The 13,381-nt window shown below is 36.9% G+C and overlaps 1 protein-coding gene across 1 annotated transcript; it reads left to right on the forward strand.

Annotated features, from left to right (window-relative positions):
* Positions 1–236: 236 nt before the first annotated feature.
* LOC131934892 (uncharacterized) lies at positions 237–10,619 on the forward strand. The gene is made up of 5 exons (XM_059291132.1): positions 237–393; positions 4,532–4,620; positions 8,371–8,436; positions 9,515–9,626; positions 10,455–10,619. The coding sequence occupies exons 1-5, from the start codon at positions 345–347 to the stop codon at positions 10,475–10,477; spliced, it is 339 nt and encodes a 112-aa protein (XP_059147115.1). The 5' UTR covers positions 237–344; the 3' UTR covers positions 10,478–10,619.
* The last annotated feature ends 2,762 nt before the right edge of the window (positions 10,620–13,381 follow it).

Below are 13,381 nucleotides of genomic sequence, written 5' to 3' on the forward strand. Positions count from 1 at the left end.
CGATGTAGTTCGGATTTGAAGCATTGAAATAATTTACAAAATTTATGTACAAAACTACTAGTATGTCGCTATAAATGTTTTCAGCTTATTGAATAAACCTACCGACCCACTTTCGTGTCTGATCTAGAACGTGAGTCCCGAGAGTAAAGATTAGATTAAAATGTTTTAAAAACCGTTCTGAAGGTCAGCTTAAAAGTATAAATTAGTACTTTAATTAATTTCTTCCATAGACTGCCACCACTCCAAGAGTCACCACACCAAGAGTCACCACACCAAGAGTCACCACGCCAAGAGTCACCACACCAAGAGTCACCACACCAAGAGTCACAATACCTGGGCTAACGATGCACGCAACATTGTTTATTGTCATTTTTTCTCTTGCAGTTCTATGTGGTAACTACAACTTGCTTTTTGTGTATGTGTGCGTGTACGTGTGTGTGTGTGTGTGTGTGTTCCGGCCAAAGCCCGAAGTGCGGCCAATGTGCGACCTAGCCGAGATGCGTTGGCCAATATCCGAAGAACTGGAAAATTGACAGCGTGTTTCGGACATTGGCCAGTTACACTGGCCAATGTCCGATGTAAACCACGGCGTGATGAAGTTTTAATTCTTCTGGCTGCGGTGTCAGTGTGAGTACTGTATACCATTCTGTTTGTATACCATTCTGCTTGTATACTATTCTGCTTGTATACCATTCTGTTTGTATACTATTCTGCTTGTATACCATTCTGTTTGTATACTATTCTGCTTGTATACCATTCTGTTTGTATACTATTCTGCTTGTATACCATTCTGTTTATATACTACTAGGCATGCTGCCCAGCTTCGCTTAGGCTTTCGAAAACATTGAGAATTTGAATGCTTAATTAATTCGCCCGAAGGTCGGTCTACGACCTCAAGAGTTATGAAGAGGTTCCTCCGTGGACATTTTTTTTCGATTTATAGCTCATATAAGGTACAGGTCAGTCGAGGTCAGTTTTGACCCCCACATCGTAGACTTTTCGGCCAACCGGCCCCCGTGTTCTGTCGCACCAAGGCAAGATCATGCCAAATTTGAAGCGCCTGCGGCGCCGGGAAGTGCCCTATCGGACACCCGACAATCTAGAATCTAGATCTAGATCTAGATTCCTAAAAGAATTTTTTTTTTAAGTTTAGCCCGAGCATAATAAAAAAGAATACATTAACCAAGTTGACTTGCTGTGTCTCGAACCCGCACCACCTGCGTGGTTTAATGTACACTAACATCTCCGCTATTTAGGCACCTTATAAAATACGGAGAATGAAACACGTATTTTAAAATCTTAACTTACACGAATATGCCTATTCTTTCAAATTATTTTTTTATCCCAAATTAGCCAGTTCATAACAAAGATTTTGTATAAAATAAATAAGTCTTGAAATAGTTTAGTCCTAATATAGAAATTTATTTTTGGAATAGATTTTAGAGAAGTTAGAGTCTAAATCTAGATCTTAGCGTCTACGTCTAGATTATAGATCTAGTTATTGCGTAGATTTAGATTTAGTCTAGATCTAGAATCTCTAGATCTAGAATCCAAATAAATAAAATAAATTTTATGAGTTTAGGCCGGAAAAACTGTATTGTATACATTTCATAGTGTACGTAGATCTAAATCAAATTTGAATGAAATAGTTCATTTCTTTTTATTCAAAACACAGCAGATGACGTCATTAGTTAATGTATAAGCAATAGCGACGTCACAGTTTTATGCGTTCTTTTTCACATGTATTAATGCTTTTCCGGTTGCATAAATAATACTGTTTCTCTACATTCGAATACGCCTTTAATTTTTATTTTTCTTCTTTAAGTAAAATTGTGGTTATACATTTAAAACATCTAACATATTATTTTCAACAAAAGTCCGTAAAAAGTTCTCGATATATCGCTGCCGATTCTGACGTGATGTCCGGCGAAAATTTTTTGCGGACAGAGAAAGAGAGAGAGAGAGAGAGAAGAGCGCACATGGCCTTTTATAAATTAGGATTCCGCTTGTATACCATTATGTTTGTATACTATTCTGCTTGTATACCATTCTGTATGCAATATGACATGGTGTCAATGGCCGACAAAAAAATTCCACACCCTTGTTAGTTTTTTAAATTAAATATTTGTCTTAACATTGCAGTAAAAACTACAAGCAACATATACCATTTTTGTAGCAGTGCATCACTACAATATATATCACCCAACCACACACACACTCGTACACACACACACACACACTCACACACATACACACACTAACACTAACACTCACATACACTGCAATCTCGATAAAATGTGGCTTTAACTTTACCCATTTTTCAATAGTGTGTGTGTGTGTGCAGGTGTTTGAGTGTGTGTATGAGCATTTACATGAGTGTGTATGATTGTGTGTATTAGTGTGTGTATGTATGTATATATTTGTATGAGTGTGTGGTTGTGAGTGTGAGCATGAGTTTGTGTATGAAGGTGTGTATGAATACGTGCTTGTGTGAGTCAGTGTGTCAAGTGGGTGTGTTTGGGTGTGTACTTTTGTATACAGAGTATAGAGGAAGTATTGTAATCGTGCACACAAATCACATAATTTTTGACAAATTTCACTGTTTTATATCTCAGTACTTTATCATAAACGGAGTACATGGTATTTTTTTTTAATTGGGCAAAAATTATAAATAGATATTTATCAAAATGTCAGTGTTTTACGCGTCATTATACTAATTTTCCGCACTATTCAATGTTTGCTGTTCACTTGGTGTGCAATTTTCTTTTACGAGATTCTCTCATATTTTAAAAAGTTTAAGAATGTAAAAATGGATTAAAAATCATGTCTATATCCCCAGTTGCCATCTCCGTAATGTTACATAAGAATATTTGAGAAAGTTTAGGGGAAATCACTCCCGCTTTATTTATTTTGTAGTGTTTGCATTATTTTTACTTTCTTGTAAACAGGGTATAGAGGAAGTATTGAAATCGTGCACAAAAGTCCCATGAAATTTTGACAGTTTTCATTGTTTTACACCTCAGTACTTCATCATAATATACGGAGTAGGCCTATAGGGGACTTATTTTAATCAGGCAAAAATAATAAATGCAGATTTATCTGTGTGTGTGTGTGTGTGTGTGTGTGTGTATGTCTGTGAACACGATAATTTGAGTACCGTTACAGCTAGGTTGAAGAAATTTCACATACAAGTATTATATAAAATGTGTAGTTCTGTTTCAACTTTTCAGAGATTTCCGGTAACCGGAAGTGGAACTTATTCTACTTTTGATTTTTTAAAAGCATATAATTTGTTTACTGTGTCAGATAGATAAACGAAATTTCACAATTACGTAAAAATCTAATTCTCTGCCTTCTTTCCAATTTTGAGAAATTTCCGTTGACCGGAAATAGTAATTTACGCTATTTCTGATTTCTCAAAAAAAAAAAAAAACGAATGTGAATTTAAAAAGTACTAATAATATTCCGCAACATTATATACAGATTGTTTGGCGTTCACTTGGTGCGTGATTATTTTTTCAACGAGATTCTATTCTATTTTTAAAAGTTTAAGTAATTAAAAATGGATTAAAAATCTACATCCCGAAAAAGTTCAGTGTTGATCACTCCCTGTTTTTTTTTAATTTGGTTCCAATGTTTTTGTTTAATAACTTTTATAAATTGTAAAGTTTTTGTTTTTTGATTACTTAAGACTAAGGTTAGGATTTTTTTGTTTTCTGATTACTTAAGACTAAGGTTAGGATTTTTTTGTTTTCTGATTACTTAAGACTAAGGTTAGGATTTTTTTTGTTTTCTGATTACTTAAGACTAAGGTTAGGATTTTACCAGTCTGGGTACAGCCGGGCTTGCACTGACACCCAATAGAATTATAAGCCTAGAGAGTAGATTAGGCTATACATACACACACAGAGTTTCTTCCAGGCATCTATTCGGGGGGGGGGGGGGCAAAGCCGCCCCCCCCCCCCCGAACGAAATGAAATGTATATAATTTATATAGAAAATATATACTTTTAACAGTGTCCGCCCCACCGAAGAAAGTCTACCGCCCCCCCCCCCCGAAAATTACAAGTGCCCCCCCCCCCCCGGAGAAAAAAGTCTGGAAGAAACACTGTACACCCATACATACGTACATACTTACATACGTACATACGTAGCTATCTGAAATAGAGCTATACTTGAGTGTTTAATGGAACAATCGGGTTTGCAGGTTTATAATGATTTCGTTCTCCCCCACCCCCAACAGCTGTAAATGCCGTGACATGCCCGGTCTGTCTAATGATTTCGTTCTCCCCCCACCCCCCACCCCCCACAGCTGTAAATGCCGTGACATGCCCGGTCTGTCTAATGATTTGGTTCTCCCCCCCCCCACCCCCCACAGCTGTAAATGCCGTGACATGCCCGGTCTGTCTAATGATTTGGTTCTCCCCCCCCCCCCCACACCCCACCCCCAACAGGTGTAAATGCCGTGACATGCCCGGTCTGTCTAATGATTTGGTTCTCCCCCCCACCCCCCACACCCCACCCCCAACAGGTGTAAATGCCGTGACATGCCCGGTCTGTTCAGACCCGTATGACCACACGACATGCACGGGGACACAGGACTGTCAGCAGGGACATGAGGTAAGCACGTGTATTGTATCCATGTATCACGTTTATTGTATCCATGTATCACGTTTATTGTATCCATGTATCACGTTTATTGTATCCATGTATCACGTTTATTGTATCCATGTATCACGTTTATTGTATCCATGTATCACGTTTATTGTATCCATGTATCACGTTTATTGTATCCATGTTTCACGTTTATTGTATCCATGTATCACGTTTATTGTATCCATGTATCACGTTTATTGTATCCATGTATCACGTTTATTGTATCCATGTATCACGTTTATTGTATCCATGTATCACGTTTATTGTATCCATGTATCACGTTTATTGTATCCATGTATCACGTTTATTGTATCCATGTATCACGTTTATTGTATCCATGTATCACGTTTATTGTATCCATGTATCACGTTTATTGTATCCATGTATCACGTTTATTGTATCCATGTATCACGTTTATTGTATCCATGTATCACGTTTATTGGATCACTGTGTCACGTTTATTGTATCCATGTATCACGATTATTGTATGTCACGATCATTGTATCATTGTGTCACGTTTATTGTATCTCTGTGTCACGTGTATTGTATCACTGTGTCACATGTATTGTATCTCTATGTCACGTGTATTGTATCACCGTGTCACGTTTATTGTATCTCTGTGTCACGTGTATTGTATCACTGTGTCACGTTTATTGTATCTCTGTGTCACGTTTATTGTATCACTGTGTCACGTTTATTGTATCACTGTGTCACGTTTATTGTATCTCTGTGTCACGTGTATTGTATCACTGTGTCACGTTTATTGTATCTATGTGTCACGTTTATTGTATCACTGTGTCACGTTTATTGTATCACTGTGTCACGTTTATTGTATATATGTGTCACGTGTATTGTATCTCTGTGTCACGTGTATTGTATCACTGTGTCACGTTTATTGTATCACTGTGTCACGTTTATTGTATCACTGTGTCACGTTTATTTTATCACTGCGTCACGTTTATTGTATCGCTGTGTCACGTTTATTGTATCACTGTGTCACGTTTATTGTATCACTGTGTCACGTGTATTGTATCGCTGTGTTTATTGTATCTCTGTGTCACGTTTATTGTATCACTGTGTCACGTTTATTGTATCACTGTGTCACGTTCATTGTATCACTGTGTCACGTTTATTGTATCACTGTGTCACGTTTATTGTATCACTGTGTCACGTTTATTGTATCACTGCGTCACGTTTATTGTATAACTGTGTCACGTTTATTGTATCACTGTGTCACGTTTATTATATCACTGTGTCACGTTTATTGTATCACTGTGTCACGTTTATTGTATCTCTGTGTCCCGTGTATTGTATCTCTGTGTCACGTGTATTGTATCACTGTGTCACGTTTATTGTATCCCTGTATCGCGTTTACTGTATCACTGTGACACGTTTATTGTATCGCTGTGTTTATTGTATCTCTGTGTCACGTTTATTGTATCACTGTGTCACGTTTATTGTATCACTGTGTCACGTTTATTGTATCTCTGTGTCACGTGTATTGTATCTCTGTGTCACGTGTATTGTATCACTGTATCACGTTTATTGTATCTATGTATCACGTTTATTGTATCCATGTTTCACGTTTATTGTATCCATGTATCACGTTTATTGTATCCATGTATCACGTTTATTGTATGCATGTATCACGTTTATTGTATCCATGTATCACGTTTATTGTATCCATGTATCACGTTTATTGTATCCATGTATCACGTTTATTGTATCCATGTATCACGTTTATTGTATCAATGTATCACGTTTATTGGATCACTGTGTCACGTTTATTGTATCCATGTATCACGATTATTGTATGTCACGTTTATTGTATCTCTGTGTCACGTTTATTCTATCACTGTGTCACGTGTATTGTATCACTGTGTCACATGTATTGTATCTCTGTGTCACGTTTATTGTATCTCTTTGTTGCGTTTATTGTATCTCTGTGTCACGTGTATTGTATCTCTGTGTCACGTTTTTTGTATCTCTGTGTTTATTGTATCTCTGTGTCACGTGTATTGTATCACTGTGTCACATGTATTGTATCTCTATGTCACGTGTATTGTATCACCGTGTCACGTTTATTGTATCTCTGTGTCACGTGTATTGTATCACTGTGTCACGTTTATTGTATCTCTGTGTCACGTTTATTGTATCACTGTGTTTATTGTATCACTGTGTCACGTTTATTGTATCTCTGTGTCACGTTTATTGTATCACTGTGTCACGTTTATTGTATCTATGTGTCACGTTTATTGTATCACTGTGTCACGTTTATTGTATCACTGTGTCACGTTTATTGTATCATTGTGTCACGTGTATTGTATCACTGTGTCACGTGTATTGTATCGCTATGTTTATTGTATCTCTGTGTCACGTTTATTCTATCACTGTGTCACGTTTATTGTATCACTGTGTCACGTTTATTGTATCACTGCGTCACGTTTATTGTATCGCTGTGTCACGTTTATTGTATCACTGTGTCACGTTTATTGTATCTCTTTGTTGCGTTTATTGTATCACTGTGTCACGTGTATTGTATATCTGTGTCACGTGTATTGTATCACTGTATTTATTGTATCTCTGTGTCACGTTTATTGTATCACTGTGTCACGTTTATTGTATCACTGTGTCACGTGTATTGTATCGCTGTGTTTATTGTATCTCTGTGTCACGTTTATTGTATCACTGTGTCACGTTTATTGTATCACTGTGTCACGTTTATTGTATCACTGTGTCACGTTTATTGTATCACTGTGTCACGTTTATTGTATCACTGTGTCACGTTTATTGTATCACTGTGTCACGTTTATTGTATCACTGTGTCACGTTTATTGTACCACTGTGTCACGTTTATTATATCACTGTGTCACGTTTATTGTATCACTGTGTCACGTTTATTGTATCTCTGTGTCCCGTGTATTGTATCTCTGTGTCACGTGTATTGTATCACTGTGTCACGTTTATTGTATCCCTGTATCACGTTTACTGTATCACTGTGTCACGTTTATTGTATCGCTGTGTTTATTGTATCTCTGTGTCACGTTTATTGTATCACTGTGTCACGTTTATTGTATCACTGTGTCACGTTTATTGTATCTCTGTGTCACGTGTATTGTATCTCTGTGTCACGTGTATTGTATCACTGTATCACGTTTATTGTATCGCTGTGTCACGTTTATTGTATCCATGTATCACGTTTATTGTATCCATGTATCACGTTTATTGTATCCATGTATCACGTTTATTGTATACATGTATCACGTTTATTGTATCCATGTATCACGTTTATTGTATCCATGTATCACGTTTATTGTATCCATGTATCACGTTTATTGTATCCATGTATCACGTTTATTGTATCAATGTATCACGTTTATTGGATCACTGTGTCACGTTTATTGTATCCATGTATCACGATTATTGTATGTCACGTTTATTGTATCTCTGTGTCACGTTTATTCTATCACTGTGTCACGTGTATTGTATCACTGTGTCACATGTCTTGTATCTCTGTGTCACGTTTATTGTATCTCTTTGTTGCGTTTATTGTATCTCTGTGTCACGTGTATTGTATCTCTGTGTCACGTTTTTTGTATCTCTGTGTTTATTGTATCTCTGTGTCACGTTTATTGTATCACTGTGTCACGTTTATTGTATCTCTGTGTCACGTTTATTGTATCTCTGTGTCACGTTTATTGTATCGCTGTACAGGTGTGTGAGATGAGAGTGGACACAGGAGACAGAAACAAACTTGAATACCACTGTGCTCATACTCAGGTAGGTCATCGGGTAGGTCCATCGGGTAGGTCCATCGGGTAGGTCATCGGGTAGGTCATCGGGTAGGTCCATCGGGTAGGTCCTCAGGTAGGTCATCTGGTGGGTCCATCGGGTAGGTCATCGGGTAGGTCATCGGGTAGGTCATCGGGTAGGTCCATCGGGTAGGTCATCGGGTAGGTCATCTGGTGGGTCCATCGGGTAGGTCATCGGGTAGGTCATCGGGTAGGTCCATCGGGTAGGTCATCGGGTAGGTCAAGTAGAAAGTACAGAGTGATTAGCTACGATCAAAAGATGAGAAAATATATTTTTTTTAAATCGATCTGATTGCCTAGCTTGTCATCCGACATTATTGACATCTGTTTTGTCATCTGACATTATTGACATCTGTTTTGTCATCTAGCTTTGTTGATGCGTGGTCTGTCATTTAACTGGTGTTTTTTTTACTTTTGTCATCAAACTGTGTTGACATCTGTCATCTAACTATGTTGACATCTGTCATCTAACTTCGTTGACATCTGTCATCTAACTTCGTTGACATCTGTCATCTAACTTCGTTGACATCTGTCATCTAACTTCGTTGACATCTGTCATCTAACTTCGTTGACATCTGTCATCTAACTTCGTTGACATCTGTCATCTAACTTTGTTGACATCTGTCATCTAACTTCGTTGACATCTGTCATCTAACTTTGTTGACATCTGTCATCTAACTTTATTGACATCTGTCATCTACCTATGTTGACATCTGTCATCTAACTTTATTGACATCTGTCATCTAACTTTATTGACATCTGTCATCTAACTATGTTGACATCTGCCATCTACCTATGTTGACATCTGTCATCTAACTTTATTGACATCTATCATCTAACTTTATTGACATCTGTCATCTAACTATGTTGACATCTGCCATCTACCTATGTTGACATCTGTCATCTAACTTTATTGACATCTGTCATCTAACTTTATTGATATCTGTCATCTAACTTTATTGACATCTGTCATCTAACTTTATTGACATCTGTCATCTAACTTTATTGACATCTGTCATCTAACTTTATTGACATTGTGTTGGTAGCAATGTCAGGACCAGGAGGACAAAGGCTGTGACGCAGCCAATAGACAACACTGTATCTACTGCTGTATTGAGCCAGCGCCGTGCAAAGTTCTTAGGGACAATCTATTCATGAGTAAGTTCTTAGGGGCAATCTATTCATGAGTAAGTTCTTAGGGACAATCTATTCATGAGTAAGTTCTTAGGGACAATCTATTCATGAGTAAGTTCTTAGGGACAATCTATTCATGAGTAAGTTCTTAGGGACAATCTATTCATGAGTAAGTTCTTAGGGACAATCTATTCATGAGTAAGTTCTTAGGGACAATCTATTCATGAGTAAGTTCTTAGGGACAATCTATTCATGAGTAAGTTCTTAGGGACAATCTATTCATGAGTAAGTTCTTAGGGACAATCTATTCATGAGTAAGTTCTTAGGGACAATCTATTCATGAGTAAGTTCTTAGGGGCAATCTATTCATGAGTAAGTTCTTAGGGACAATCTATTCATGAGTAAGTTCTTAGGGACAATCTATTCATGAGTAAGTTCTTAGGGGCAATCTATTCATGAGTAAGTTCTTAGGGACAATCTATTCATGAGTAAGTTCTTAGGGACAATCTATTCATGAGTAAGTTCTTAGCAGGTACCGACAGAAGATGTAGCCATAGTTTAAGTAGCCTCAGTAGAGGTAGCTCTCTTCAAAAAGGTGTTTGATTGCAATAATGGTAGTGACGTAACAACCACTTGGTCCCTTCATCCGTTAAGATCAATGACCTAGTTTTGTCTTTGAACATCGAAACGAATAACTTTTTTCATCCTGAGTGCTTTCTGGCCAGTTCACGAGATCTGTGTCAACTATGGCCACTAGAAATGTTATCAAATTGTTAAACAACCAATGTTTTGAAACAACCAATGTTTTGAAACAACCAATGTTTTGAAACAACCAATGTTTTGATCCCCCAGATACATTCACACCAAGTCCATAACTAAATCAACAGCTATAGACCGAGTGATTTCTCTAAGGACGAAACATGGCAACGCTCAACTTTAAGATTGAACCTTACCTCAGTCTTTATTAAAAGGATAAGCTTAGTAAGCGAACTACTCAATAAAACTTTTAAAACTAAAGTTCTGTTTTGTTCTTTCAAATGTAACAGATATATATATATATATATATATATATATATATATATATATATATATATATATATATATATATATATATATAATTAAAAGTATGGCTGTGAGAGTGTTTGTGTAATTATCTTGTATTAATTACATGCGTACCTGTCAAATGCATTGCTGCTGTCTCATAAGAAAGGCTGACGCAAGATTTTATTAAGGGTAGGTTAAACCCCCCCCCCCCCCCCCCCCCAAATACATATTTAAGTCAGAAATGTTGATTTTTTTGAAAATCTATTGTTTCTGAAACTACATTCAATTCTGAACATTTTTGTATAATTATTTTGCAAAATTTCGTATTATAATTTTTTAACTAATGAGACTAATGACGTAATTCGCCTATATTAAACAACATTTAGCAACATAAAAATTAAAAACTATCTAAAATAGATGTTATTATTGCTGAGTAAGAGGCTCCAGATGCAATGTATGTAACTCGAAGGTTTTAAAAATGACTTATTTGGTATAGTTTTCGCTTTTTCTCGTTTTTTTAGCGCAATTTCCATTCTGGAGAATTGCGTTTATTAACTCGTCTTTTCAGGGAATGAATGGATGGATGGATGTGTGTCCGCAGCTTTAAGTTGTATCTCCTCCTCAACGAAGCAATATCGAGGACTAGTTCCAAAGCAATTATGTTAAGCAAGTTACGAGGATGAACATAGGCCATAAAAATTCCGGGTTTCTTTCATGGATTTCCCGGAAAAGCCAAAAAACCTCGAAAAAATGTAGTTTTTGGCCCATAACTCGGCAACCAGACCACTTAGCGACTTGAAACATGTACCAATCGATTCCTGCCATAATTTAGAACAATATTGCCGAAGAAAGTTTTCAAAAATATCCTTTCGTTTGGTCATAAAAAATTTTTTGAATTAATTAAAATTTGGACCGAATTAGTAGGCATTTTATGCAACCACACCACACGCGTCATCACGTTCAATAGCTGCGCCATCACGTTCAATGGCTGCGACGTCACGTTCGGTAGCTGGGCGCGCAATGGTTTTTAGTCATGTTACTCTATTGTAAATAAAACATGTAAAATACTGAAAAAAAATTAATAAAAAACGTTTTAATAACTAACCAATGGTTTTACTAACCCTGCTCTTGATTTACGCTACGACAGAGCTATTTTTAGATAACACAAGGAAATTGCGCTAAAATTGTCACTAGACTTTTTTTAATTACTTGTTTTAAATTTAGTATATTTTTCACTACTTATCGTTTTTCTCAAAATGTTACTTTTCAACAAAATTGTACCAGTTAAATCACTATAACTCAAAAACTACTTGAGATATTTAGCTGAAATTTTGAACACATGTTTACTAAACACTGCTTGTAAAGATGAACTAAAAGAATTTCTATATCTTTGAAACTTGTCATTTTATTAAAAAAAAGCTAAGTCTACTCCCTACTTTTTGGAAATTTTTTAGGTCTCACATTTTAAAAATTTGGCTAAAATCCATTTTTTATTATTTTCTAATTGTTTTAGTTCAACTTTTTTTGTAATTGCGTATATTACACTATATTAAAGATTTGTGTTATTCTGACAAACAGAAGCTGTGTTATTGTGATTTCAATGAGAGCTAATTTTGAGCTATTTTACCCTAAAATGACACTTTTTAGAAAATATTTTCACAAAACCATAACTTTTTAGTGATTTTTTTGCATTTTTTTCATTTACTATGTTAGTTACAACTTCCTTATCACTCAAAAAAGTCCTAACACCTAAATTTCAATTTGGGCGTTTGACCTGCCCTTAATGCGTTACCAATTGTTTTCTCTTGAGTTTTTTCAATGTGAACAAAGCAGGTGCCATATTTCTTGGATCCAGTGGCGTAGCTACCGTAAAGCTAGCGTAAGCAAGGCATAGGGGCCCGAGGCATTTAGGGGCCCTTTTCCCTCTTAAAAAAATTAAAACTTTTAGGTTGTAATTTCATTATTTGTTTTATATAAATAGTTTTAAAAACGAAAATGAAAATCCAGTTTCTTTTCTATTATAGAAATAATTAAAAGTACCAAAAAGGCCCCTAGTCATTCATTACTTTACAAGTAGTGGGATTCAGTGCGTGTGTGGTGAGGGGGGGGGGGGGGTCGAACAGGGCCCATCCGTAATAATATCACTTCAGGCGTTGCCGCATGGTCGTGCAAGCCATTGAGAGAATTAGCCTATAAACAAACTTGAACTGACTCTTTTGTGAATTCGGCATAAATTTACGTCGGTGGTGTAACCGTGTGCGTCCCGGGCTCCCCTGTGAGCACTACCGCGCCTGTGTACACGAGATCCGTAAATTGGGCATCCTGCAAGGTACTACTTGATTCAATGGTCAAACTGCAACAGGGACAGCTTTTGACGTCCTCGGCGTACGGATGACAATTTTTACACCAATTACACGAGTATTCTAGATTAGGGACACGGTGGGCCTCTACGTTCGATGAATAAAACGAACCAAAGGTTGCATCTGGTTACCTACGGTAGTGTAACCAGTCACTCCCGCGACGCCCCTGACACTCAGGCGGTCGCCGAAAAGTATTCAACCTCACTATTACAGAGGATAAATAACGTACACTCAATGTTTTCATACAGCACACGCTAGTGCATCTGAGCAGTAGAGTGGACCAACCCGCGCCCCGAAACAAACAGCAGTGGCGTTGTTTACGTTTTAACTAGGCCTATCTCAGTTTTAAAAAAACAAGTTCACACGACTAAAAAT

The sequence above is a fragment of the Physella acuta genome, unplaced genomic scaffold, assembly GCF_028476545.2.
Source record: "Physella acuta isolate Inbredline_101_S28 unplaced genomic scaffold, ASM2847654v3 ptg000119l, whole genome shotgun sequence".
In the NCBI taxonomy this organism is placed as follows: Eukaryota; Metazoa; Mollusca; class Gastropoda; family Physidae; genus Physella; species Physella acuta.

What these genes read in the sequence shown, in the direction of transcription:
- LOC131934892 (XM_059291132.1), top strand. Translation starts at nt 345, where the DNA reads ATGCACGCAACATTGTTTATTGTCATTTTTTCTCTTGCAGTTCTATGT. An exon ending in TTCTCTTGCAGTTCTATGTG is followed by an intron (nt 394 to 4,531) that starts GTAACTACAACT and finishes CACCCCCAACAG; the next exon opens with GTGTAAATGCCGTGACATGC. An exon ending in ACCACTGTGCTCATACTCAG is followed by an intron (nt 8,437 to 9,514) that starts GTAGGTCATCGG and finishes TTGTGTTGGTAG; the next exon opens with CAATGTCAGGACCAGGAGGA.